Source organism: Marmota flaviventris, chromosome 2 (genome assembly GCF_047511675.1).
Source record: "Marmota flaviventris isolate mMarFla1 chromosome 2, mMarFla1.hap1, whole genome shotgun sequence".
In the NCBI taxonomy this organism is placed as follows: Eukaryota; Metazoa; Chordata; class Mammalia; order Rodentia; family Sciuridae; genus Marmota; species Marmota flaviventris.
The window spans coordinates 84,256,633-84,283,200 of record NC_092499.1 but is presented as its reverse complement, the minus strand read 5'-3'; the positions used below and the strand labels follow the sequence as shown (position 1 = coordinate 84,283,200).

At 33.2% G+C, this 26,568-nt stretch overlaps 1 protein-coding gene and 1 long non-coding RNA gene across 2 annotated transcripts in view; one reads left to right on the top strand and one right to left on the bottom strand.

Annotated features, from left to right (window-relative positions):
• The window catches only part of LOC139704716 (uncharacterized), a 193,953-nt gene that overhangs the window by 65,701 nt on the left and 101,684 nt on the right, over positions 1 to 26,568 (bottom strand). The gene's annotated exons all lie outside the window — the stretch shown is intronic.
• Aqr (aquarius intron-binding spliceosomal factor) overlaps positions 1 to 26,568 on the top strand; it is a 110,371-nt gene that overhangs the window by 79,174 nt on the left and 4,629 nt on the right. Inside the window, exons 25-34 of the mRNA XM_027925733.2 lie at positions 2,142 to 2,277; positions 4,109 to 4,318; positions 6,101 to 6,238; positions 8,557 to 8,628; positions 9,655 to 9,842; positions 10,503 to 10,674; positions 13,446 to 13,616; positions 17,826 to 17,911; positions 22,039 to 22,213; positions 24,505 to 24,618. Of these exons, the coding sequence (XP_027781534.1) occupies positions 2,142 to 2,277; positions 4,109 to 4,318; positions 6,101 to 6,238; positions 8,557 to 8,628; positions 9,655 to 9,842; positions 10,503 to 10,674; positions 13,446 to 13,616; positions 17,826 to 17,911; positions 22,039 to 22,213; positions 24,505 to 24,618 (1,462 nt within the window). The remainder of the gene's footprint in view (positions 1 to 2,141; positions 2,278 to 4,108; positions 4,319 to 6,100; positions 6,239 to 8,556; positions 8,629 to 9,654; positions 9,843 to 10,502; positions 10,675 to 13,445; positions 13,617 to 17,825; positions 17,912 to 22,038; positions 22,214 to 24,504; positions 24,619 to 26,568) is intronic.

Genomic DNA, 26,568 nt, shown 5'->3' with positions numbered 1-26,568 from the left:
TCTAGATGATTCTTTTTTCATATTTCATCTTGACATTTAATTTACATTTTTTTAGGTACCAATTAAGAGGTTGATTTTTTTAGAGAAATGTAAATTAATAGTTTAGTGATAGTGTAAGTTTGGGGGCTTATTGCCAGTTTAGCTGTACTTTATGATTAATATTATATACTTTAAGTTGACTAAAATTTTTCAGATTAAATTTCTATTTCCATGTTTTTCTTCATTTTCATGTTTTTCTTCAAAGTTGTAACTCATTTATATATTATTATTTATGACTCATTTCATTTATAAAATTCATGTTTAAAGCACAATTTCAGATAATAATAGCTGAACATATTTAATATGTTGGCTATTGATCATACACATTAAAAGAGTACTAAATTAATGCTTCATGTCTATTCTGAGTTCTTAATATTACAGAGATCACCAAATATTTAGCTCATAAAAAGTCAAGTGTGTAACACAGTACAATATGCCATAAATCATCAGCTCTACTGCTGATATTTCCTGAAGTTTTCCATAGTATTTTCTCATGTTAAAGTTAACTTCAGAATGTGGATTAGACTTTAAGATCTGATAATTGAGTTCAGTGAACATGAAGAAGCACAAGCTAAGCTCTGTGCCTTATTAGCATGTGTGTGCTTATACATTTGAGCATATTTTATTTCTCTTTGTCATAATTAAAAATAAAAATGATCGTTCTACAAAAAAAAGTAATATCACTTTTTCTAAAGAAAAAAATATTTAAAACCTGGTAAAGTAGTATAGGGGCGGTTACCATTCATAATTACACTCTCTCAAAATAACTTTCTATTAATCTTTTCTTAATAATCAGGCTATTTGAAGTTTTATATTTTTCTTTTTTAAAAAACAATTTGTAGTCTCTTTTTTAAGTATAGTTTTATACTTATAGAATAATTGTGCAGATAGTACAAAGAGTTTCACTGTATATTGGTTTTGGGTTTTTTTTTTTTTTTTTTTTTTTTTGGCACTGGTGATTAAACCCAGGGGCACTCAACTACTGAGCCACATCCCCAGCCCTATTTTGTATTTTATTTAGAGACAAGGTCTCACTGAGTTGCTTATTGCCCTGCTTTTGCTGGGCTGGCTTTGAACTCTGATCCTCCTGTCTCAGCCTCCCGAGCAGCTGGGATTACAGGCATGTGCCACCTCGCCCGGCTGTGTATTGCTTTTTTAAGTTTAATGTTATGTCACAAGAGTTAGGATTTTATTATTAGATCTAAATACTCCTAATTTTTTTCTCATTACCAAGGTGTTTATTGTAGAAAAAAATTTAAACTATAGATAAGCAAACAGAAAAAGTTGCCTCTCACGATGTTTCTATCCTTCTAAGTGGAAAAATTCTTCAAATCATAGACCGTGTCTTATATCTCTTTTCTACTCTTCATCATTTCTGGCTGCCTCAAAGATGAATTTCTGAATTATGGAGCATTTAGGAATATGACTTCTTCCTTTGCCTGTTCTTTAAATATGTGAATAACAATGATTAGACTGTTTCAGTCTTGTTTTAAGCACTGAAGAGTTAACGGAAGATTGTCATTATGGAAAGAGTATATATCAACTTTGAGGTCTAATTTTGGTTCCACTACTTTGTTTCTTAACTCTCTTTGGACAGAATACTCCCCAAACATCTATTTTCTTATTAATTCAGCAAATATTTAGGAAGATGATAGGTTTGGGTGCCAAGCTATATGTTAGGATATGTAGATGATCAAATATATTTTCTAATTACTTCTTAAAGCTTTTGGAAGTAATCTGATCTTCCAACATGATAATGCAAAACAGTGCCATTCAAAGCCATTAATCTGTAAACTGTTAGTGGTCTAGCACCAGAATGCTCTGTACTCCCTTCCTTGTTGAAATTTTATTTGGGGCAAGGGAGAGATAGCTGAACTAATTGATTTACCCTTCACACAAACCCAAATCACACTGGACCTAGGTGTACTTTAAGTAGCTTTTGGTATGAGGTAATCTACCACCTAAATATAAATTGTTTTCTACTGTTTTTTTCTCTTTGTCTGTTTATAGTTCTATTATTATTTTCTTTAATTTCTCTGACGGTTTCCTTCCAAGTCTCTTCATTACAGAGTTTTGCCTTTTTACCTAATTGAAATTTTTAGGTATGGAAGAGTTAATTATGTCTTGGCTCGAAGAATAGAACTTTTAGAAGAAGTCAAACGGCTACAGAAGAGTCTGGGTGTTCCAGGAGATGCCTCATATACTTGTGAAACCGCAGGTTATTTCTTCTTATATCAGGTAATATGTTAAAGGTTTTTAAATTATAATTAATTATAATATGGTCCCCAGTTGAAAATTGGAATAGGTCCCTAATATTCTTCTTGAACGCTTATTTTGTTTTTCTTGAGTAGATTAAAATATGTGGTACTGCCAGAGCTATATTTATAAATGTTAAGTATTTGTATTTTTTTTATTATTTTCAGTTTTTCTTTGCTAAATAACTTTAGTTGATGACTCATTCAGTGGAAGGCCAGTGTTGGCAAGCTTTAAATTTTTTTCTTTCTTGCCTTTACAAAGTTTCACGCCTCTCTCTCTCCTCCCTCCCTTTTCCTCCCTCTTATTACTATAGATATCTAGCTACATTTTCTAGCCTCCCAGTGGTAACAAAGTATAGTTCTACAATTTTATTATCTCATTAATCAACTAATGAAGGAAAACATATTTTTCTTTCAAATCTCCCAAAATAAATTATGTCTTAGAACTAATTACACAATGGGACTATAAATTAAAATTTCTGTTGACTTCAGTTTAGTGGCATGCTATTACTTTTATCAAGGTTAATATTTTTTGAGTATGAAAACCAGTGAGAAATAGCCAAATAAGATAAATAAAAATAAATTTTATTAATTGGGTTGCTAATAATTCTAAATGCATTGATAATCTAATAGTGAATATTTTATATGTAATTTATTTATTCTCTGTATACTAATACATTTTAGATACAAATCATAACATTGAAATATGAAAGAATGGGCTCATGCTCATTCTGAGGAGATGGACAAGCTAGTTGATGCATTCAAAATGAGCACATTTCATGGTTTCTTGAAAAGCAAGGAAAACATGCACTGTCTTGCAAAGAGGTCTACATTAGACTTAGACTGTTTAGAATTTTGAAGAATGGAAAAAAGATCATGCTTAAATGCCTATTTGACAGGAAAAAAATAACTGGTCTCTCAGTAAAAACTACTTTTAAAAATAGAAATAATGGGGGCTGGGGTTGTGGCTCAGTGGTAGAGCGCTCGCCTAGCATGCATGAGGCACTGGGTTCGATCCTCTGCACCAATAAAAATAAAAAATAAAGATATTGTGTCCACCTAAAACTAAAAAATAAGTATTTTTTTAAAAATAGAAATAATGTATAAATTTTGAAAAGGTGAATTTGAAGTTTCATAGTATAGATCAATAGTTTGCAGCATAAAAGAATTATATCAGGAAAGCTTTTCACAGGGTCAATTTCTAAGCCCTATCTTAAAAGCATTCAGTAGGGGTGGGAATTGTGTTTTTTGTTTTTTGTTTTTTTTTTTTTAGCTCCTCAGATATTCTGCATAAGGACTATACTTTCAGAAACACTAAAATCATAACAGACCTAGGAGAATTATAAAAATTGAAGTTAAGTAGAAACTGGCTGGTAGGTGCATAGCTGACATTGTACAAGGATGTAATTGAACTGTATCACATAAGTCATAAGGTGTGCTTTCAAATATATACTCAATCAGAAGTTCTTTATAAATGTTCTAAAGAGATTTGGGGAAGAAATATAAAGGTTTAAGAAAAGAGTATACCTGTCCTCCCTTCTTCTCCTGTCCTCAAGTCCTGAAATGACTTTGAGTTTCTTTCCAGTTTCTACATTTTTTATTAAAGATCCTTTTTATCTTCTCAAATTCTAAGGTTACTTTTTTTGAAAGAAGAGTAATCTATCAATGACTTGGAGGAGAAATAGTTATATTGGGCCAAAGACTGCATTTATTCCCTTTACCCTAGCAGATCTTATTTTTACTAGATTTATTTTTAGTTTTATCATTTAAAACATATTCCTGGCAAAATAAACCTCAAGTCCTTTTTCCTACAGGTAATGTCTCGTTGGGAAGAATATATCAGTAAAGTGAAAAATAAAGGTAGTACATTACCAGATGTTATGGAAATCTCCACTTTCTTCCCTTTCCATGAATATTTTGCAAATGCTCCTCAACCCATTTTTAAAGGCAGATCTTACGAAGAAGACATGGAAATTGCTGAAGGATGTTTCAGACATATTAAGAAAATCTTTACTCAGCTTGAGGTAAGAATTCCAATGTGCTTTTAATTTTCCTTTAAAGATTCTTAATTTTGTTTAGTGTTTTTGTTTAATGAAGTAAATGCGGAATATTCAAATGTTACAAGTTAGATTGTTACTTTTAAGTAAAATTATTAAAAACACATTTATAGTTTTGTTCAATAAATAAGCAAAAATTAAGATGAATTGTATCCTCATTATTCTGGTTTTTTTGGTATAAAGATATTAGTTCTTAAGAAAGAAATGCTTTCACCAATACCCCCACATCCCTCCACACACACACACATCCCCACACCCCACCCCACCCCCATTTTGGTGTTGGAGATTGAACCCAGGGGCCTCACACGTTCAAAGCAAGCAGTTGAGCTACACTCCCAGCCCCAACAATAGTTCTTTGAAAATTTGAGACTGCCACATGGCCATTCTTAGTTTCTTATACCTCTTGATCAGTAGGCAAAAAAGTGAGATTTCAGTGTTAGCTGGGACAATTGATCATGGTATTAAAATGAAATAAGAATCATCAATACACAGAAGAAACAGAGAAGAGTACATCTAGAACCCAGGGTCCCCTGGGATGTTTTCCTATAGCAACATCATTGGAAAAAGACAGCAATTATATAAAATATGTTGGGCTGGGGATGTGGCTCAAGCGGTAGCACGTTCGCCTGGCATGCGCGGGGCACTGGGTTCGATCCTCAGCACCACATAAAAATAAAATAAAGATGTTGCGTCCACTGAAAACTAAAAAATAAATATTAAAAAATTCTCTCTCTCTCTCTCTTAAAAAAAATGTTAATAAATAAAATTTTTAAACCTGCAAAGTGATGTTTTATTTATGATTCAGTAAACACAAAGTCAAAGGGAAGAACATACTCAATTCATAACAGTAGCTGCCTTAAGAAGGAGTGGGGAGACTGGTAACTTACCTGTATCAGTAATGTTTAAATTATTAAAGAAACAAGGTAAAAATATTAAAACAGTTTGGTAAAGTATGGGTAACTTGATATTGGGTACTCTGCCTGGGCCTGTTTGCTCCTTGCACCCTCTATTGTCTGTCTTCAACCTCACCATGGTTGAGGGTCAGGCTGATCTTTGTAGGTTTCATGTCCCAGCTGCCTATGTCTACTGACTTAAGACTGTTTAGCCACCTCCTGAGAGATGGGGCAGGAGTTTAGAAAAGGGAGAAGCCAAGGTATTTTTTTCTTCAGTTACCTCTACCTAGTGTTTCGTCTCCTCCATGACTGCTGGATTGGCCCATTGTGGTTCCCACTTATTTTGTGACCCTAGTCGCTAAGCTCTGCTCACACCACTTTTTTACCTTTTATCCTCCCTAATCTAGGAGTGGCAGGGACTTCTTGCTCTTCTCAGTCTCTGGGTTATTTTATTCCCTTGTTGGCTTTTCATCTCATTTGTCATCTGTATAATGAGTTTATTGCTTCAGTTCCTTTCATTGTAAATACTTGAAGTAGTTTGTTTATAAGAGGAACCTTGAATAATGCAGGTACAATGATAATTGTTATTTTATTCAGTTTTCTTGTTTATATTGTAAATATTTTACCTTACACACACACACACATAAATCAGTCCAGTTGTAGCTTGATTGTCAGCTATTATTTGAACTCAATTGGTACATAAATAATAAGAAACAGAATTATGATTTATTAGTCTTAGTTTATGAGATATTCATATTAATTTCTTAAGAATCGTCTGATTGACTGGATTCTTTAGTTTTATGCATAGACTATTTGTTACCCTAAAGTAATCTTTCACTCATCCTCACTCTTGCAGGAATTCAGAGCCTCTGAACTGCTCCGCAGTGGACTGGACCGATCTAAATACCTGTTAGTAAAGGAAGCCAAAATCATTGCTATGACCTGTACTCATGCTGCCTTAAAACGACATGACTTGGTAAAGTTAGGTTTCAAGGTAAAGATTTACATTTAGTTTCTTACTTCATCATCTACTCAATTGTTAGTTTTTTTGGTTTTTTACTTTTTTCCCTTGGATATTGGCTCACTTCTATGAAAGTTCTCATTTATAGTTTCTTTAAAATGTCTCTCTTAATGTGAATGATACTATCCCATGTTTATATGATTAGTGAACTTAAATCTAATTTTTCTAAGTCTGGTTATTAGTATTTTGTGTACTAATTAGCGTAATCATGTGGTTGCTTAACCAAATTCTCATACTTATTAAAAGTTCGTTTTGTTTTTGTTTTTGTTTTTTTGTACTGGGGATTGAACACCCAGGGGCACTTAATCACTGGTGTATCCTCAGCCCTTTTTATGTTTTATTTAGAGCTAGGGCCTCACTAAGTTGCTTAGATTGGCTTTTAACTTGTGATCTTCCTAACTCAGCCTCCTAAGCTGCTGGATTTACAGGCCTGCGCCACATTGCCTGGCAAGATTTTCTTATTTTTTATTTTTTTGAAATATTTATGTTTTATTATATTTATGTTTTTATTATTATTATATCCTATCTGATTCAAATTATGATATGTCAAAGTCATTGTACTGTCATGTGTAACTAATAAGTAAAAAAAAAAGAAAGAAATGTTTATGTTTTAGTTGTAGTTGGACACAATACCTTTATTTTATTTATTTTTATGTGGTGCTGAGGATTGAACCCAGGGCCTCACACTTGCTAGGCAAGTGCTCTACCATTGAGCCACAACCCCAACCCCAAGACCTTATTGTTGAAAAATCTCCAAACAGAACTAAAAGCTATAAGTAACATGTTATAGTGTTTGTTAGTTGCAACACATTTATATACTTACATTATTCAAATACTGAATATATATCTAATCCAGTTATTTGTTCATTCCATAAATAAAAAGCTTTCCATAAGAGGATAGGGAATACTCTTATAATAGACTGTAAAATAAAATATTAAAAATAATTATGTGACAAAGACAAAAGGACAGCATGATAGCTTGTTAACCTATGACTTGAATTGAAGTACAGTGTAATGATGGAGCCAAAAATTTGAATTTGTAGACTCTTTATGACTTTGATAGTGTTATTTACCTAAACGCCAATTTAATACAAATCATTTAACTTTCCTGTAATTTGTTTATCTGTTGAAAATAGGTTTGTGTACTGGTTTGAACCAAAGTTAGTCGTTCATTTGTTTATGAAAGGGACGATTTTAAGATATATGATCTCATTGAAAGATAGTGCTAAATAAATTCAAGGTGATAGAATTGTTGTTATCTGGAGGAGAGGTTCTTCAGTGCAAGGTAGGACAAATATGACAATTTATTAAAAAGTAGTGTGAACTTACCCCAGGGGTGTGAAGTTACCCTTTTGCAAATTATTAGTGAGAAGTTTTCACCTGAATATTTTGTTCTTGAGACTGACATATAAAACATAATTTGAATTTGACATTAAATTATATTAGTTAAATAACAAGGGGAAATTATGCAACCATAACTAGCGTTTTATTCTTTGATGCAGTTTTTCACAAATTTCCAAAAATATTGTTACTTATCAAATTTTCATTAATTCTGTTGTATACTTATATATCTAAAGATGTTTAGCATGAGTGATGATAGATTTTTAAAAATATTTTTAATACTGGATATATTTTTTCAAACTTCAGAGTTTAAAAACCTTTGTAGATCTGTTTAACATAAAACAGGCAGCCCTTGCGTTGGCCATAAGGCTTTTTTTTTTCCCCTGACACAATGTGAAAGATTTGAAACCAGAAGGGGATATGATCCTATGACTGTTTGTTAGTGGCTTAAGGGAAGCAAGACAGGAAGGGAAAGGACAAATGTGGTGGCCTGGACTATAGTGGTAGTTTTGGTAGAAATAGAGGAAAGTAAAATAGATTTTAGAGGGAGTTTTGAAAGTAAAATTGACACACTTTGGTGGCGGATGGAATGCCTAGGTTTGAAACAGAAATGGATTGTTATGATCAGTGTAGGATTCATAAGGGGGAAAAAATTACCCCCAAAATACTATCTAGGGTAAGAATACCAATAGGAATGACATCATACATACTATAAATCAATTCTTGCTTATGTAGAATGTGAAGAACTAAACTGAACTAAATAGATACTGCAATCCAGGAAGTGATGTACAAGATCTCCTCAATGTAAATATATTTGGGAGGAGGGGGTCTTTCCTGAGGTTAGAGATGTGATCTGAAATTCTTATGTTTTTGGTGATTGCTGTGGTTATGGTGGTAGTTGTTTGGCTTTTGAGCTATTTTTTCAACAAATTTTTCTTTTCCTTTTTTAGTATGACAACATTTTAATGGAAGAGGCTGCTCAAATTCTGGAGATAGAAACTTTTATACCTCTTCTCCTACAGGTAAGAAATTAAGAATTCTTGGGGACAACATCTAAAAGCTGTATAGTTTAGAGGTACTTGTTTTCACAATTTTCTATTCTCTTTAATTTCATTTTGTTTGCCATTCTATTTTAAGTTTGCAAGTTTCCTTTAATCTATTTATAGGCCATTTAGTAATTTGTTTTGCTTTTGGGAATACTATTCTAAAAATTCATGGTTTATATCTATATAGTAGCTTTGAAAAGACAGTAATTTTAATTAAGGAATTGTTGTTATGCATTTTGAGGGGAAGATGAGTTATATTTTTCATATCTTTTGTTGGAATTGTTCTGTCTGGAATTGTTTCTGATGTTCACTGAGTACATTGGTTTATTTTATGGCTGTGTTTTTGAGGTAAATGGTGGTATATCAAGAATTTTCTTACTGTACAATATTATTTACTATTAAAAACAATGTGGAATTCTCTGGGTAGTTTAGAGTAGTTATATTTTTAATTGAGTTACAAAAATTTTTATAAACCAAGCTATCTGGAGCTTGGAATGTGTTTTATTCAACAGTGTATGTTTCAAGGAATAAGGAGGCATATAAGGTAGGAAATTATAGTAGTAGTGGAAGAAATTAGACAAGGTACAGTTTTTATCATGTTGAGTTCAAAGCAGTGTTTTGCACAATTGTAAAACAAGGTATTTATTTTGACATTTCTCCTCGGGGATTCTCTTTTTTTTCTGTAACTCTTCCAAAAGTTGACCTAAGCCTTGAAGACTTTTTTAGATTACCCTAACTGTTAAGGTAGGGTAATTCCATTGCTTCCTCAATTCTTCCAGCTCCCTTTGCCCACTGTCAGCCAAGAGCAATGGCACCCATACCTGATTCGTATGTTATTCTACAAATTTGCCAGACTCTTCTCTGTGTGGATCTATCTAGTACAGGTCAATAATTTAAGTTAATAATGCCATTTAATGAAGAAAAGTCTTTTGCACAATAATTTAGAGCCCAGCTAATGCACTAAGTGTAGTATTTTACTATTTTTCTACCTTTAATTTCTAGAATCCTCAGGATGGGTTTAGCCGACTGAAACGATGGATCATGATTGGTGATCATCACCAGTTACCTCCAGTAATTAAGAACATGGCCTTTCAGAAGTATTCAAACATGGAGCAGTCTCTGTTTACTCGCTTTGTCCGTGTTGGTGTTCCTACTGTGGACCTCGATGCTCAAGGGAGAGCCAGAGCAAGGTAAAGGTGACAGGGAGAAAAAACATTTCTCTGCAAGACATCAGCTCCATTATCCAAGTATTTGTAAACATCTCTTATAAAAGATTTTAGCTTTCCTGTTATCCAGGAACTTGCCAATTGCAAATGTGAAAGCGCCTTTGTTGCCTTTTGCACAAAAGCTGTGAATTGACCAAATAAGTTATTGTCTTCATTATATTGAGATTAACTTAAGTGTCTTATAATCTAAAGACTTCACTTGTTCCTTTTCCCTTCTTCATGTCCCCCAGAGATAGAGTTAATATAATTTTGAAACCTAAAGCAAAAGTATACAAGAGTAGAATACAATTCTCACTTCACAGAGTACCAGCCCCATCTTATAGTTATTTACTTCCAATGTCCTCAGTTTACAGGTTCTTCCCTGATTTTTTAATTGATGGCATAATGATAGCAATTACCTCAGAGAGTGCAATAGAGCTACCATTTTTGTAATGTTTTCAGTCTCTTGACTGTTAGTTACTTGAAGAGACTAAGAATGAAAAGCAATTATTGCTAAAAAGGTGAGAAAAAATGAGTAACATGAAAATTAAAGCACAGCTCCTTATAAACCTCCTATGTGTATTAGAAGGGATTTCATGTTGCTAATCTTTCCTGTTTGGGGGGGCGGGATTTCTCTTTGAAAAGCTTGTGCAACCTCTACAACTGGCGATACAAGAATCTAGGAAACTTACCCCATGTGCAGCTCTTGCCAGAGTTCAGCACAGCAAATGCTGGCTTACTGTATGACTTCCAGCTCATTAATGTTGAAGATTTTCAGGGAGTAGGAGAATCAGAACCTAATCCTTACTTTTATCAGGTAAGAAAAGATGTGACACTTTAAAATATAAATATATATAAATATATAAATATATATAAATATATATATATGTATAGGTTGTAGTTGGACACAATACCTCTATTTTATTTACTTATTTTTATGTGGTGCTGAGTATTGAACCCAGGGCCTCAGGTGTGCTAGGCAAGCGCTCTACCACTGAGCCACAACCCCAGCTCAAGATGTGACACTTTTAAGTTTATTTTGCATTTGCCTGGTTGAAATACTACCTAATTGAGTGATGCTGAACCATTTGGCTAGCCATTTAAAAAAGGAAAGTTGAGAGCCCCACCTTATAACACAAAAGCCATTCATTTTCAGATGAATTAAAGGTACATCCAACATACTAGAAACTACTAAAAGTTAATATTAATATATAATGTAAGAAAGAGCTTTCTAAGCTTCTTAACCAAAGCAAAAATTACAAAAGAAAAATATTGATTGATTTAAGAGAAAATTTAACATTTGCAAATAATAGGTTGAATTCTGCATATGTATAACTTAGTCAGTTTTTAAAAATTAATCCCCTAACAGAAAAATACAATAATAAGAATATCCATATCACAAAAAGTTAATAGGTTTATAGCAATTATCAGTCACTGGATCAGGCAGTACTCAGTGTTGAAGTTGTTTTGGGGGAATTCTCAAACAATGCTAGTAGAAAAACAATTTGTAAACAGATGTTAGATTCTCACTTATAGAAATTTATCCTAAGCAAATATTTGAACAGCTTTGCAAAGATTTACATACTAAAATATTCATCACTGCTAAGTATTTTGGAAGTGAGAAACAGTTCAAATATCTACTAGTACGGATTAAATTATTACATATCCATTAGAAATACTGAATAGCCACTAAAATAATAACATTATAAATTTGTTTATTGACAGGAAAAATATTTATGCTGTTTCAAATTAAAAATGTAAATTGCTAAGCATATCTGCAGTGTCTCACTTGATTTTTAAAATGAAACAGCAACATATATATAGAAATATGTACAGATAATCTATACAAAAAAGATCTGACAGCATATGCACCAAAAAATAACAATCTCTGAGGGGTTATTTTAAATTTTTCTTTTTTCTTTTTCCTTACACCAATGTATTCATTATGTATTACTATATAAATTAGATACCTTGAGTTATATATGAAAAACATCATGTATTATTGACTTAAATGTGTATATATCTGTATCTGTACATATATATATACATATATAGATAGATACATACATACATAAAATATATGGATGTAACTCATGAAAATTCTTTTATCCCACCAAATATTCGCTTGTATTAAATTAGGTTACTCTATATGTATACTTATAGCCTGGGAACACATGTGACCTTTAAGTGATAACTTTAAAAAATATTAGAACCTAAGTAAAATTGGTAATGTTTCATAATTAGCCACCTTTGAAGATGATTAAGGATTCTGTCAGTATTCTAATTGATGTTTTCATTATGTAATGGTTTTTGGAATTTCCCATTTGAGTCAGTTTTGTTACTTAAGCTACACTGTAGTATTGACCTGGAACATTATCATCCTGTTTGGTTCTCTATTTGGTTCTCTTATTGATTAGTTCTAATTCTAGATGAGTTTTCAGTATTTCAAGAAATAAATGTATTTTAAAATGATGATTTATATTTTACTTTTAAATATATTTCTGAATAATTGAAAACATTATCCCCTCAAATAAGAACACTTTGCATTTAAGCAATATATTGAAATAGTTGTATCTAAAAGGGAAAGGATGGACAGATGAATAAAAGTTACTAATTTGAAGGGGTCTTAATTTATTTTGCCCAAGTCCTAAAGTGTTTGTTAAAATATAATTCAAATTGTTTTATTGTTAATACTTTATGTCTGATCTTTGGGCAGGGTACCAAGTTGAACAGTGCTTATTTTTTGCATGAATAAAGAAATTGACTCTTTTTATTGAGAACTCTCCACATGTATCTTGCCAAAGATACTCAAATCCTGTAAACTGAATTTTAGCCCAAACTTTTACTATGGTCATTTCCATGATTACCAATTTGTTCCTGTATCTATATTAGAACTGATACTTAGATAAATGTATTTTGCTACCAGTATGGAAAATGGAAAGATTTTATACTGTCATGCGGCTGCTTTTCTCTCCCATCTTCCAAAGGACTAGAAAATTTAAATGAAAGAGATAACTCAGGCTGTGTGTCACCAAGAACCAGATTATAAATGATATTCTGAAGGTCTTCCAGTAATTTTCCCATTGCCTTTGCCTAAAATCCATCTTCTTTGTTTCTTAATGTTCATGTTGTGTTCTCATTTTGCTTTCTTCTCTCTTCTAGTACTTTGAATTTAGTCTATTAAACTGGACTAAATAGCTTTGCGTATGATTCTTCACCTTGAAGTTAGACTGGATTTGTACTAGATTCCTGGATAAGTTACTTTGTTACTTTATATTAAAATTTTGTTTTTATAGCTACAATTTCAGTATATTGTATAACAGTGTGATTGTTGTGGTCCCAAGAATATCAGGCCTTCAAGTTGGTGACTTTTGTGTTATGACTATGCCATGTATTATACATATGTTCTAAATATCAAAATTTTTATCAGTATTAACCTAGAATAAAATTATCCCTCAATTTTACCAAAGTGTTCACTTGTCTAGGTTATTTGCTTCACTTTTCTTGAGGCCACTAGATAAGCCATTTTCTCTATAAAATCGAAACAAAAAGAAATAAATGGACAATCTGATTGTGTTTGCATTACAGAATCTTGGAGAGGCAGAATATGTAGTAGCACTTTTTATGTATATGTGCTTACTTGGTTACCCTGCGGACAGGATCAGTATTCTAACAACTTATAATGGCCAAAAGCATCTTATTCGTGACATCATCAATAGACGATGTGGGAATAATCCATTGATTGGAAGGCCAAATAAGGTAATTTTATGACTATAGTATGTTCTGTTATTCATCATTTTGGCAAGATGGAGTAACTTATATTTATTATGAATTACTTATACTGCTCCACCTTGCCTCTTTTCTGTCTTCTATTAAGATATGTGAGAAAATGAAATAATAGGAATTATAAATAATTTTGTGGTAATTCTGACAGTTTTACTGCTTTGCTGTGAACTTATATCTCAACTACTAGATTGAGATTTTTGTTGATATTAATCAGAGATGTTTCTAAAACATTTAATTGGTAAAATTATAGATAACAAAATTTCATTGTAATTTAAGTACTATTACAGAAATATGAACTGAAGCATTTTTTTGTCTTGCAATGAGATAATTTCAGCAGCTTTTTAGTGTGTACATAGGGGGCTACGGGTTGTCTTGGAGGATAAAGGAAGTTTGTAAAGTACATTCAAACCTAAGGATTTTTTACAAATTTTTAATGTAATGAAAAATGATAAACAATATCAAAAGTAAATATGATTGATTTTATTAATGAAGGGTTGAATAAATTAGAATAATAAAATATAAATGTAACATTACTGATTATTATGACTGTGGTAAGAAACATGGCTATGTAAAAGCTATTTAACCTTTTCTTGGAAATCACCCAAAATAACAGGAAAATGGGAGGAAGAGGGGACAAATTTCATTTTTAGTGAGATTACACAGATCAGGTGGCTTGGCTAAGATCAGGAAGAAAATATAGGAGGAAAAGAATTCTGTGGACTATTATTCAAGTGCCAGCAAAAACATTCTGAAGATGAGAAGCATACTTTTAAGGATTAAGTCACACTCTTGCTTTTCAAATGCAGATGTGGGATTGGTTCAAAGAAACCTGCAGGTGAGCTATATTTACAGAATGTAGACTCTCTGCTGTAGCCAGGAAAAGAAGGCCTTTTTTTGTGTGTGTGTGTGAAAATTATCCATCCTTTAGAAAACAGCCCCTTGCTCACCCTTAGCTAATTTAAGAAACCCACTTATTCAGTGATGAATTGTGAGAGGAAGTAGCACAAGCTCAATTTATATAGGGAAAAAATGAGTAAAGGAATATTAAAACCTAGACAAGATAGGCTGGGAGCAGTAGTGCACACCTGTATCCCAGCTACTTGGGAAGCTGAGCCAGTAGGCTCATTTGAGGCCAGACATTTGAGGCCAGCCTGGGTAACAGTGAGAACCTATCTGGAAAAAAAGGCATGAATTTTAAAAGTACTTATTGAAGTAACCATCCCATAAAGAAAGGCTACAAAATAAAGAAATCCAATAATTCAGGAAGAAATTATATGTAAGGTATAAGAAAATAAAACCAGAGGAATTAAAAACAAAATCAATAGCAATACAAAAGAATATACTACAGAGTACTGTAAAAGGAATATAGAGAGTGAAAAAGAAAAATTGATAACTTTGAAGTATAGCGAGTTTAGAAATACAAAGACCTGAGAAAATGGAAAGATCTCCCATGTTCTTGGATAGACAGAATTAATATTGTCAAAATTGTCAAAATGGCCTTACTACCAAAAGCGTTATACGGATTTAATGCAATTCCTATTAAAATCCCAATGACAGTCTTCAGGCAACTAGAAAAAGCAATTGTGAAGTTCATTTGGAAAAATAAGAGACCCAGAATAAACAAAACAATCCTTAGCAAGAAGAGCGAAGCGGGAGGCATCACAATATCAGACCTTGAACTACTACAGAGCTAAATGGCATGGTATTGGCACCAAAATAAACATGTAAACCAATGGTACAGAATAGAGGACACAGAAACAAACCCACATAAATACAGTTATGTCATACTAGACAAGGGTACAAAAAACAAACGTTGGAGAAAAGATAGGCTATTCAACAAATGATGCTGGGAAAACTGGAGATCCATATGTAGCAAAATGAAATTAAACCCATTTCATCCTGCACAAAACTCAAAGTGAATCAAAGACTTAGGCACTAGAACAGAGACCCTGTGCCTAGTAGATGAAAAAGTAAGCCCAAATCTTTATCATGTTGGCCTAGGATCTGACTTCCTTAACAAGACGCCTAAAGTGCAGAAGTAAAATCAATAATCAATAAATGGGATGGATTGAAACTGAAGAGCTTCTTCTCAGCAAAGAAAACAATCAACAACATGAAGAGAGAGCCTATAGAATGGGAGAAAATCCTTACCATACACACCTCAGATACAGCATTAATCTCCAGGATATATAAATAACTCAAAAAACTTACCGCCAAAAAACCAGATAACCCATTCAATAAATGGCTAAGGAACTGACACACACTTCACAGAAGAAGAAATATAACCAATCAACAAATATATGAAAAAAATGTTCAATATCTCTAGCAATTAGAGAAATGCAAATCAAAACTATTCTAAGATTTCATCTTACTCCAGTCAGAATGACAATCATCAAGAATACAGGCAACAATAAGTCTTGGTGATGATGTAGGGAAAAAGGAACACTCATACAAGTGGGACTGCAAATTGGTACAGCCACCCTGGAAAGCAGTATGAAGTTTCCTCAGAAAACTTAGAGAGGAACCACCATTTTTGACCCAGTTATTACCACTCCTTGTCATAATACCCAAAGGACTTAAAATTAGCATATTAAAGTAGCACAGGCCCATCAATGTCTATAGCAGCTCAGTTCACATTAGCTAAACTGTGGGACCAACTTAGATGCCCTTCAACAGATCAATAGATAAAGAAAATGTGGTATATATATACACAGTGGAATACTAAGCCTTAAAGAAGAATGAAATTGTGTCATTTGCTGGTAAATTGATGGAGCTGAAGAATATTGTGCTAAGCAAAATAAGAATCAAGAAGATGGAAGTAGGGTGGTTCTGGGGTTGGGCTGCAGGGTGGGTTCAGTGATGTTAATAAGGACCAAGGTTCATTTCATCCTTTTTGCCCAACCAGTCTTAGTGTGTGAACACAGCTCAGACAAGCTATTCACCTGGTCAGGAAAGCAACAGAATTTCCAAGTGTGAAACCACACATTATAACAGAGAACTTGTATCTAGAATATATATAAACTTCTATAAAAATCCTTACACAACATAATACAAAAATGGGAAAATTATTTGAACCGATACTAGAAGGCCTACAAGTAGCCAGTGAGACCCCCAAAATTCTTTACCATCATTAATTGTCAGAAATGTAAGTTAAAACACAATAATATACTACTATGTATCCAATAGAGTAGGTAAAATTAAAAAGAATGACAGTATAATAAGTGTTGACAAGGATGTGGAACAATCTGGAACTCATGAACTGGAACATTGCTGTAAATATATATGTACAGTGGTGATATAGCAATTTTGAAAAACAGTTTGACAGTTTCTTGTCAAGCTTAAGTATATACTTAACTATATTGCCCAGCAAGTTCACTCATAGGTATTTATCCAAGAACAAGGAAACTATGTGTCTACAAAAATATTTGCACTTGAATATTCAATGCAGCTCTATTCAAAATAGCATCAAAATTAATCAAATTATATACTTAAAATGAGCACATTTTCTTATATATAAGCTGTGAAGTTAAATTAAAAAGAAGTATTTCAGTAATTTCCTAAATGTAGAGGGATTATAAATTACAGTTTTAGGGGGTAAACAGAACATTTTTTTTTTTAATTTGGAAAAAAAGGAATAAGGGCCTAAATGTTAAACCTTTCTGAACTTCCCTATTTGTAGGTATATTCTCAAACTAAACAAAAAGTATGATGAAGATTATTTGTTATTGTTATTCTTGTTTTCTTTCATGGAGGAATGCTGTGGACAAATACTAGGAATATATAGATTAATAAATAAGCATACTGTTACATTTCTGAGCATTAAACTTGAACACTACCAGTTAATAAGGCAAACATAGTGCCTGCTTTCATGAAGCTTGGCAGTCTAATAGGAGGAGACTCTTGAATTCTAAAAATAATTACTAGCAAAGATAAAGACAGGTGTCTAAGTGTGAATAACTTAAGGATATAGGGTATTGTGGTTTCTGCAATCTGTTTAACAGTGTTCATTAACTTGCTTTTACAATTCAATCCCCAAAGAAACACAGTCATGATTGGAATTTTGTTTCTCTGGGGATTGATTAAGAGTAACGTGTTTGTTTCTAGCACATTATTTAAATAATGTCTAGAGCCTTTTTATTGTGGTTTTGAAAATAAACCATGTTTCTCATTATGTCTTCCTAGGTGACAACTGTTGATAGATTTCAAGGTCAACAGAATGATTACATTCTTCTTTCTCTTGTACGAACCAGGGCAGTGGGTCATCTGAGGTACGTAGGAAAAATTTTTAACGGCTTATTTAACTTTACTATTTCAATTTTGAATCTCAGTGGCAAAGTAGTTTCTAATTTTTATGTTTAAATTATATATAGTTATAATTAATTGTTATAGCAACTTCTGGTGTTTTTTGTTGGAATGTAACATTATCAAATTCCTTGTGTAGTTCACCATTGCTTTTGCTTACTGGATTTTTTACTCTTAAATGTTTTAGTAATTTTAGCTTTTTTATTCTTTAATTACTTTCAAAAATAGAAATTTTATCAAAAAATCTTATGTCTGATAGAAATAGTATTAGAAATTATATCAGGTAAAGTCTCCTCAGAGGAAATTTTTCATCGTGTAGGATTCTGGTTTTCCTCCACATATATACTCTTTCAGCTTCAGTGTTAAGGGAAAAAAGAGCCACTTGTTCTCCTAGGATTGAGAATTGTCAAAAACAAACAATAATCTATTTTTATCATTTATTGTAGCATATTTATGTGTTACAGATTTATGGGAATAATATCTTTTTATTACAAAGCAGTCATTTAGTTTTATGTAAACCTTCATCTTATGTGACTTTATATAGCAAAATTATATGGAGAGTTTGTTATTTTTATTTGGTAGATATAAAAACAAGTCCCCTCCCTCCCCCCCCCCCCAACTCTTGTATGTTGTCATTAGGTCAAGATCTATTTGGAGCTTAACCTAGTTATGAAATTCCATTAGCCCAATAACTTTTATGTAAGAGTAAGCCAAAAATATAACATTTTAAGAAATTGTTTAGAGATAACATTTTAAATAGTTTATTTTTGCTTATTTATTGAAGTGTCAAGCATGTATTTAAAGTCTTTGCTTTTCCAAAAAGCCATTCCTTTCCTCACTGACATTTATAATTAATTAGCCATCATTATGGTTTACGTAATTAAGATCTCTCAAAACTTTATGGTATGAATTTATGAATGCTGCTTCCTCTTCTCCCTCTTTTTGCTTACACTGTAGTACCATGCCTCTTTCAGATTCCAATGACTTTAGTTCTCTCCGTTCTTTGCTTTATTTTTCTGAAAACTTTTTAAAAGGGTTTTTTTGATGATGAAAACTTTATTGTGCAAGTCAGCTTTCTGTCATTATGACAGAATACTTGAGAAAAACAACTTAAGGGAGGAAAGATTTTGGCTCACAGTTTCACAAGTTTTAGTCTATAGTCACTTAGTTCTCTTGTCTGTGGGCCTGTGGTGAGACAGAGCTTTATGGGTAGAAAGGGCATGACAGAACAAAGCTGTTTTAACTTCATGTAGCCAAGAAGCAGGGAGTGAAAGAGAAAGGGGCTGGTGTCTCAGTGTACTCTTCTTCTAAAGTTTTCATCACCTTCCAATGGTAGGTACCAAGCCTTCAACACATGAGCTTTTATGTGGACATTCCAGATCTAAATTATAACATTATGAAATGAAGAGTTAAAACAGAACCTGATTTCAGTATTTTCTTGCATATCAATTTTCTAAGTAAAAATACCTTTATCCAAATAAGTTAGTCTTTGTATTTGCCAAACTTTTCTTTTGAAAGTCCAACTTCTTCTTCAGGGTATCATCATGGTGATGGTGGTGTTAGAGTATAGATGTTTTATTTATGATTCCCATTACCCAGGTACCTTAGTCTAAATATCTTAACTAGACTTATCAAAACTCTATGTAGAACTTTTTGGTTTCTAGGGCTGATCCTTCATATCCTTTCTTTTATAAGTAGGAAAATATTTATGTTTCAGGAGACCAAGGAAACCTACTTACTCTTTGCCATATTTTATCTTTTAATAATAGCTTCATTGAGATAGAATTCATGTACCATAAAGTTCACCTATTTTATTTTAGTTCTTTTCAATTTTTGAGACAGGGTCTTACCAAGTCGCTGAGAGTTTCAGTAAGTTGCCCATGTGGCCTCTAACTAGTGATCTTCATGTCTCAGGCTCCTGAGTCACTGGGATTATAGTGAAGCACCATGCCCAACCAGTTCACCTAGTTTAAGTGTGTAATTTAATGGGTTTTTAGCTGCAGAATTATTCAGCTGTCTCCACAATCAATTTTAGAATGTATAATTAAGAAGCCGTATAATTACTAGCATTCGCTCCCCTTGTGTTCCCTCAAAACCCTTGATAACCACTATTCCACATTCTGTGGATTTGCCTGTTCTGAGTACTTAATACAAATGAAATCATACAATATGTGGGTTTTTTTTGTTTTTTTTTTTTTTTTTTGGTGACTGGCTTCTTTCACTTAACATAATGTATTCAAGGTTTATTGATGTTGTAGGATATATTAGTACTTCATTTCTTTTTATTGACCCATTTATCAGTTGATAGATATTGGGTTGTGTCCACTTAGTGACTATTATCAATAATGCTGCTGTGAACATCCTTATACAAGTTTTTATATAAGATTTGTTTTCTCTTGGGTGTAAACATAGGAGTGGAATTATTGGGCCATTTGTAATCTCTATAACCTTTTAGGTAACTGGCCATTTCTAAAGCCAGATTTGGACTTTTATCTTTGCCAGAGTATCCATTTTCAAACTTGTTTTGAACTAAAGTACTGCCATATTCTTTTATCCACACCTTTTTTCATCAGCATGGATGTGTGAGTAGGAACCAGATTGTTAGCTTCAGTTCCAGAGTCCTTTTTGAGGACATTGTGGAACTATTTAGAATCCAGTATCATGGAACACTTCTGGTCCCTTTTCTATCATTCATTGTTCTCTTGCCCAGCTGATTTGTACAGTTTAGGTACCAGTGGACATGCTTGTGACCTGTTAGGAACAAAATAGTAATGCTAGAACTTCCTGTTATTTCTTGGAAGGGGTTCTTACAGAGTGCTGACTTTGTTGCTGAACAGTGTTCTTTTGCAGCCCTCTTCTGGGGACCAAGAAAGAAGGTGGTAATCCCCATTGCCCTGCTTTCAAGACAGAGCTCCAAGGAACCCTGCCCACTCATGCTTTTTGTCTTTGTTTTTTTGCCTGGTAGTTTTTTATGTTCATAGTGTTTGATCATTCATTTATCAATTACTTTCAGAACCATCTGTTTTTTTGCCAATGTGCTAGCTTCTCAAAATATAATAATATAGCATTCATGATCTCTGCCCTTATGGAGTTTAGAATCCATTAAAAATATCATGGGAAGATCCTACCCTTGAATCTGCAGATTTCAGTTCACCTGTTCATATATACAACGGGTGTGACACAAAAACCTCTTCACTGCAATAGGACACCGAGGATTGGAGAGAAGAGTTCTCTCAGAGCAACTGGTGCAGTGGCCACTGTAATTGCACTGGTTCTTTGTTTGTGTTTACAGATAGAGCTTTCTGGGTGTGAAGGGGAGAACTGAATATAATATAGTGATTGCCTTGGAAACAACAGTTTAAGTCACCTACTTCCACCACTACTCCTTTTTTCCTATGACAATGCTGTTGAAACCATAATTTCCTTTATAATATTTTTATGAGAGCTCATGCTAAATAGTTCTAGTGTTATACATCCAGTTAGGGGTGTGGAAGTACCCACCTATAGCTTGATTCCTTGGGGCTCTCAGGAAATATGGAGAAAATAAAAAATTATTTTTATTTTTAATATAATAAATTATTATTATAAAACATTGTGGGAAGAGTTACTGAGGAAGTAAAATCTGACTTTGATGGAGCCTAAGAATTTGGTAGGCAAAAGAAGTAGAAGGAGAGCTGGTTCAGATTGACTTAACAGCAATAATACAGTAAATTGGTCACTGATAACTGAACTAGGTCATAATATTAATAGAGTTACTTGGAACTTCTAAATCAATACGTTGGATTTTTTTTTTTTTTTGGTGTGTGTGTGTGTGCGCGCGCGCGCGCGCGCGTGATTTTCTTCCCTTTCCCTAAAAAAGGCAACAAGAGATTAATAATAAAGCAGTAACTTTTTACTTGGTCTACTGGTCATGTAACATTGATTGCCTGTATGAGTTACCCAATGTATTAAGTTTTAAGAAGCTTTATGTTTTTGATTGCCACAGCTTGATAGAACTATTTAGTGGAGTCTGGGCAGGGAGGGAAGAAAAAATAAGCTGCATAAACATGTTATTAATCTTGAAGTGTGTTAATTATTTTGTTTGTTTCACAAGGGATGTCCGTCGCTTAGTAGTAGCCATGTCGAGAGCCAGACTCGGACTTTATATCTTCGCCAGAGTGTCTCTCTTCCAAAACTGTTTTGAACTAACTCCAGCTTTCAGCCAGCTCACAGCCAGACCACTTCATCTGCATATAATTCCAACAGAACCTTTCCCAACCACTAGAAAGGTATGACTTCTCTTTGTTGAATAGAGAAACATTTTTCATAATGGGAAACTGGGATCGTCTTACATATAACTACATTAACCAGGAACATACAGTCGCTAATTTAGAATACTCCTTATACCAAGGGACTTAATTAGATTTTCTACATAAAAATAATATCAGCTAACATTCATTGATTTTTACCATGTGTCTGGCCATTTGCTGTTAAGTAAGAGAAGTTAAGTAGTTGTAGCCATGTATCTAGTAGATGCAAGATATAAGATTTGAAACCCCAGGCAGTCTGATTCCAGAGTCCATATGAGTAATCATTTTACTATGTATCCTCTCTTCTGTTTTGTGAGGAGAACTAAGCTATATACTCAATAACAGAATAATGAGTAGTTTAGTTCTTAAGAGCTTATATTCAAAAGAAATGGGGGACAGGAGAGCACATACTTTTAACAAAAAGATAAACTCAGAAATGCCACTCCCTTTTCCTATCAGCCTCCCTCTGTAGGTAAGCAGTCTTTTTAGATCATATTTTATTCTCTTTGCATAAAGGAACAGAAACTTGTTTATTTTCTTATGTCATTTTCTTTCTTTAGTTTTAGGTTGACACAATATCTTTATTTTTGTACATTTATGTGGTGCTGAGGATCAAATTCAGTGCCTCATGCATATTAGGTGAGAACTCTACCACTGAGCCACAACCCCAGCCCCTCATTTTCTTTCTTATGTGGAGGTTAGTTAGTATACTACAGACTTTCAGGTTTTGGTTTTTTCATTTCATTTCATTAGCATTTTTGGCGGTGGAGGGGGTTCTGGGGATTGAACCCAGGACCTTGTGCTGTAAGGCAAGCACTCTGCCAACTCAGCTATATCCCCAGCCTCCATTAGATTTTAAGTAAAATTGTTTTAAATGTTCATGGTATACTTCTTACCCTCTTCTCTCTTCCAAAAAAAAAAAAAAGAAGAAGAAGAGGAAGGAGAAAAAGAAATTTTGTATTTTTATAATAATATCAAGTATTTTTCTTTAACTAAAATGCTGCTATGTATATATAGGAAGAAAGAGTAGTGGAGAGGTTTGATGGGGTGGTATCACATAAAACCCTAAGTGCTAGCCTTTGTGTTGTGGACACAATCCCTTATCTCTGTTCTTCTCGGTTATTTATAAACCAATTATTAGACAATTGTTCATTTTAAGATACAATCCTTTTTCTTTATTAATTTTTTAAATTTAAATTTGTTATATATGACAGAATGAATTACAATTCATCTTATACATATAGAGCACAATTTTTCATATCTCTGGTTGTACACGAAGTAGAATCAGACCTCCTTTTTCTTCATATATATTTTTTGCCTTTATTATTTTCTGAATTGGTCCCTATCACAAGAAAGTGTAAAACTTTATAAGCATTTTATTAATAGGAATTTTTTAATCTTTATTCTAGGGCCATTTAGAAAGAAATATAAATTTTGTATTGTCTTCATTTGCTTTACTGTTTTACACTGCTACAGTTATATTTCTCAGATTGTTATGAGACACTACTCTATAAGAATCACCTAATTCTAACCCATATCTATTGAATCTAAATCCCAGGGAGCTTGAGCCCAGACATCTGCAATTTAACAGACTCCCTAAGAGGACTCTGATAGATGTTACAAAGTGTGCAAAAGTACATTTGAATATTTACCACCATGACTAATAATAATGTGTTAACTTCTTCTATTTTAGAAAAACATAAATAGGAAGAATAATTTTAATATTTTCTTTCTGAATTATTTTATGAACACCTTTGGAGCATACATACCACCAAGAAGTGCTACATTAGGGACTGGGGTTTTGGCTCAGCAGTAGAGCGCTTGGCTAGCACGTGTGAGACCCTGGGTTTGATCCTCAGCACCACAAAAATAAATAAATAAATAAAATAAAGGCATTGTTTCCAACTACAACTAAAAAATAAAATATGAAAAAAAATAAGTGCTACTTTAGACCATGTTGATTTATTTCCCTATTCAAACTATTTTCTCTTGTTAATTCTTCTAAAACCCATATTACATTTACCAGCTCAAAATTGTATTTAAAAACTAGTGACTCTTAACTTTCCTAGTTTGTAGCTTTTTTAGATTTAAATGGAATCATTACTTATTGGACTCTACACTTGTATTTTACTTATTTTTTTTTTAAACTATGCTTAAATCCTCCAAATCCAACATTGCTTACTAATAAGATACAGAAACAGCCTTCTATTGATATCTTAGTCTCTAGGGTTTTTCACTAGAAACTTAACTTTCTTTTTGCCTTCTTCTAGAATGGAGAAAGACCATCTCATGAAGTACAGATAATAAAAAATATGCCCCAGATGGCAAATTTTGTTTACAATATGTATATGCATTTGATACAAACCACACATCATTATCATCAGGTGAGTTCTCTTAAAATTGATTCTTATTTTCCTTGTTATAGAAAGAATTCGTCTCTTTTGTTAAATGAATCTTTAAATTCCTTGTGAGGAACCAACTAAAGTAGATTGTTGTTATTCATGTAGCATTCATGTTTTAAAAACATGTTTAAGTACATAACATTTGGCATACAATAAGGTACATGTGTTTAAAATGTACAATTCTAAATATTGTGACATACACACACACACACACACACACACATACACACACCTGTCAAGCCATCATCACAGTCAAGATAATGAACATCCATTATCCTCCCAAAGTCTTCTTGTGCGACTTTAATCCCTCCTTGTTATCCTTCATCAGTGCCCTTTACACCTTCTGTAGGCCACCAAGGATCTGCTTTCTGCCATTAGTCTCCATTTTCAGGCATTTATATAAATGCAATCATACAGTATATATTTTTCTTCTTTGTTTTTTTGACTACTTGTTACTCATCATAATTGTTTTGTATTTCATTTGCATTCATGTTATATATATCAATAGTCCATTCCATTGTGTGTGTTTAGTGCAGTTTGCCCATTCACTTATTATAGGCATTTGGGTGGTTTAGTTTGGACTTTAACAAATGAAGCTGCTACAAACATTCTTGTACAAGTCCTTGCACTTTGTCTTGGTAAATATCTAGAAGTGGAGTTGCTGGATAATATGTTAAATATGTCTAACTTTCTCAGAAACCACAGCTCTGTTTTTCAGAATGAAAAACAGTACCACTTTATACTCTCTCCAGCTTTATGAGAGTCTAGGAACTCAATATCTTCACCTATACTTGATGGAGTAGGTCTTTTTTATTTTAGCAATTCTGATGTGTAGGTATGTAGTGATTTCAGTGTATTTTTAAATTTTTATTATCCTAATTTGAGTGTCTTTTTATGTAGTGATTTGCCATCTGTATGTCTTTAGGGATATGTCTGTTCAGGTCTCTGGCTCATTTTTTTTAGTAGGTTGTATGTTTTAGTGTATTTATTGGACAGGTGTTTATGTATTTGGTGGCAAGTCCTTTATTAGATATGTGTTTTACAAATATTTTTCTCCTAGCCAGCTGCTGTGGCATATGCCTCTAATATCAGACTCAGGAAGCTGACGCAGGAGGATGGCAAGGTGGAGGCCACACTAGGCAACTTAGTGAGATCTTATCTCAAAATAAAATAGGAAAAGGGCTGGGAATGTACAGCTATCCCACTCCTTGGTCTATACCCAAAGGGCTTAAAAATAGCATAATACAGGGATACAGACACATCCATGTTTATAGCAGCATAATTCACAATAGCTAAACTGTGGAACCAACCTAGATGCCCTTCAGTTTATGAATAGATAAAGAAAATGTGTGTATACACACACACACACACACACACACATAATGGAATACTATTCAGCATTAAAAAAGAATAAAATTATGGCATTTGTAGGTAAATGGATGGAATTGGAGAATATAATGCTAAGTGAAGTTAGCCAACCCCAAAAAACCCAAATGGCAAATGTTTTTTCTGATATAAGGAGGCTGATTCATAATGGGGTTGGGGTGGAGAGCACGGAAGGATTAGACAAACTCTAGATAGAGCAAAGGGGAGGGAGGAGCAGGGAGGAGCATGGGAGTGGGAAAGATGGTGAAATGAGTTGGACATTATTACCCTAAGTACATGTATGAAGACACGAATGGCATGAATATACTTGTGTACAACCAGAGATATGAAAAATTGTGATCTATATGTGAAATATGAATTGTAATTCATTCTGCTGTCATATATAACAAATTAGAATAAAAAAATTTTTAAAAAGGCGGGGGGGTGGGGGGGCTGGGAATGTAGCTCACTGGTAGAGTGTTCCTGGGTTCAATCCCCAGAATTACACACACACACACATACACACACACACACACACACACACACAAATTTCCTCTTACTCTGTAA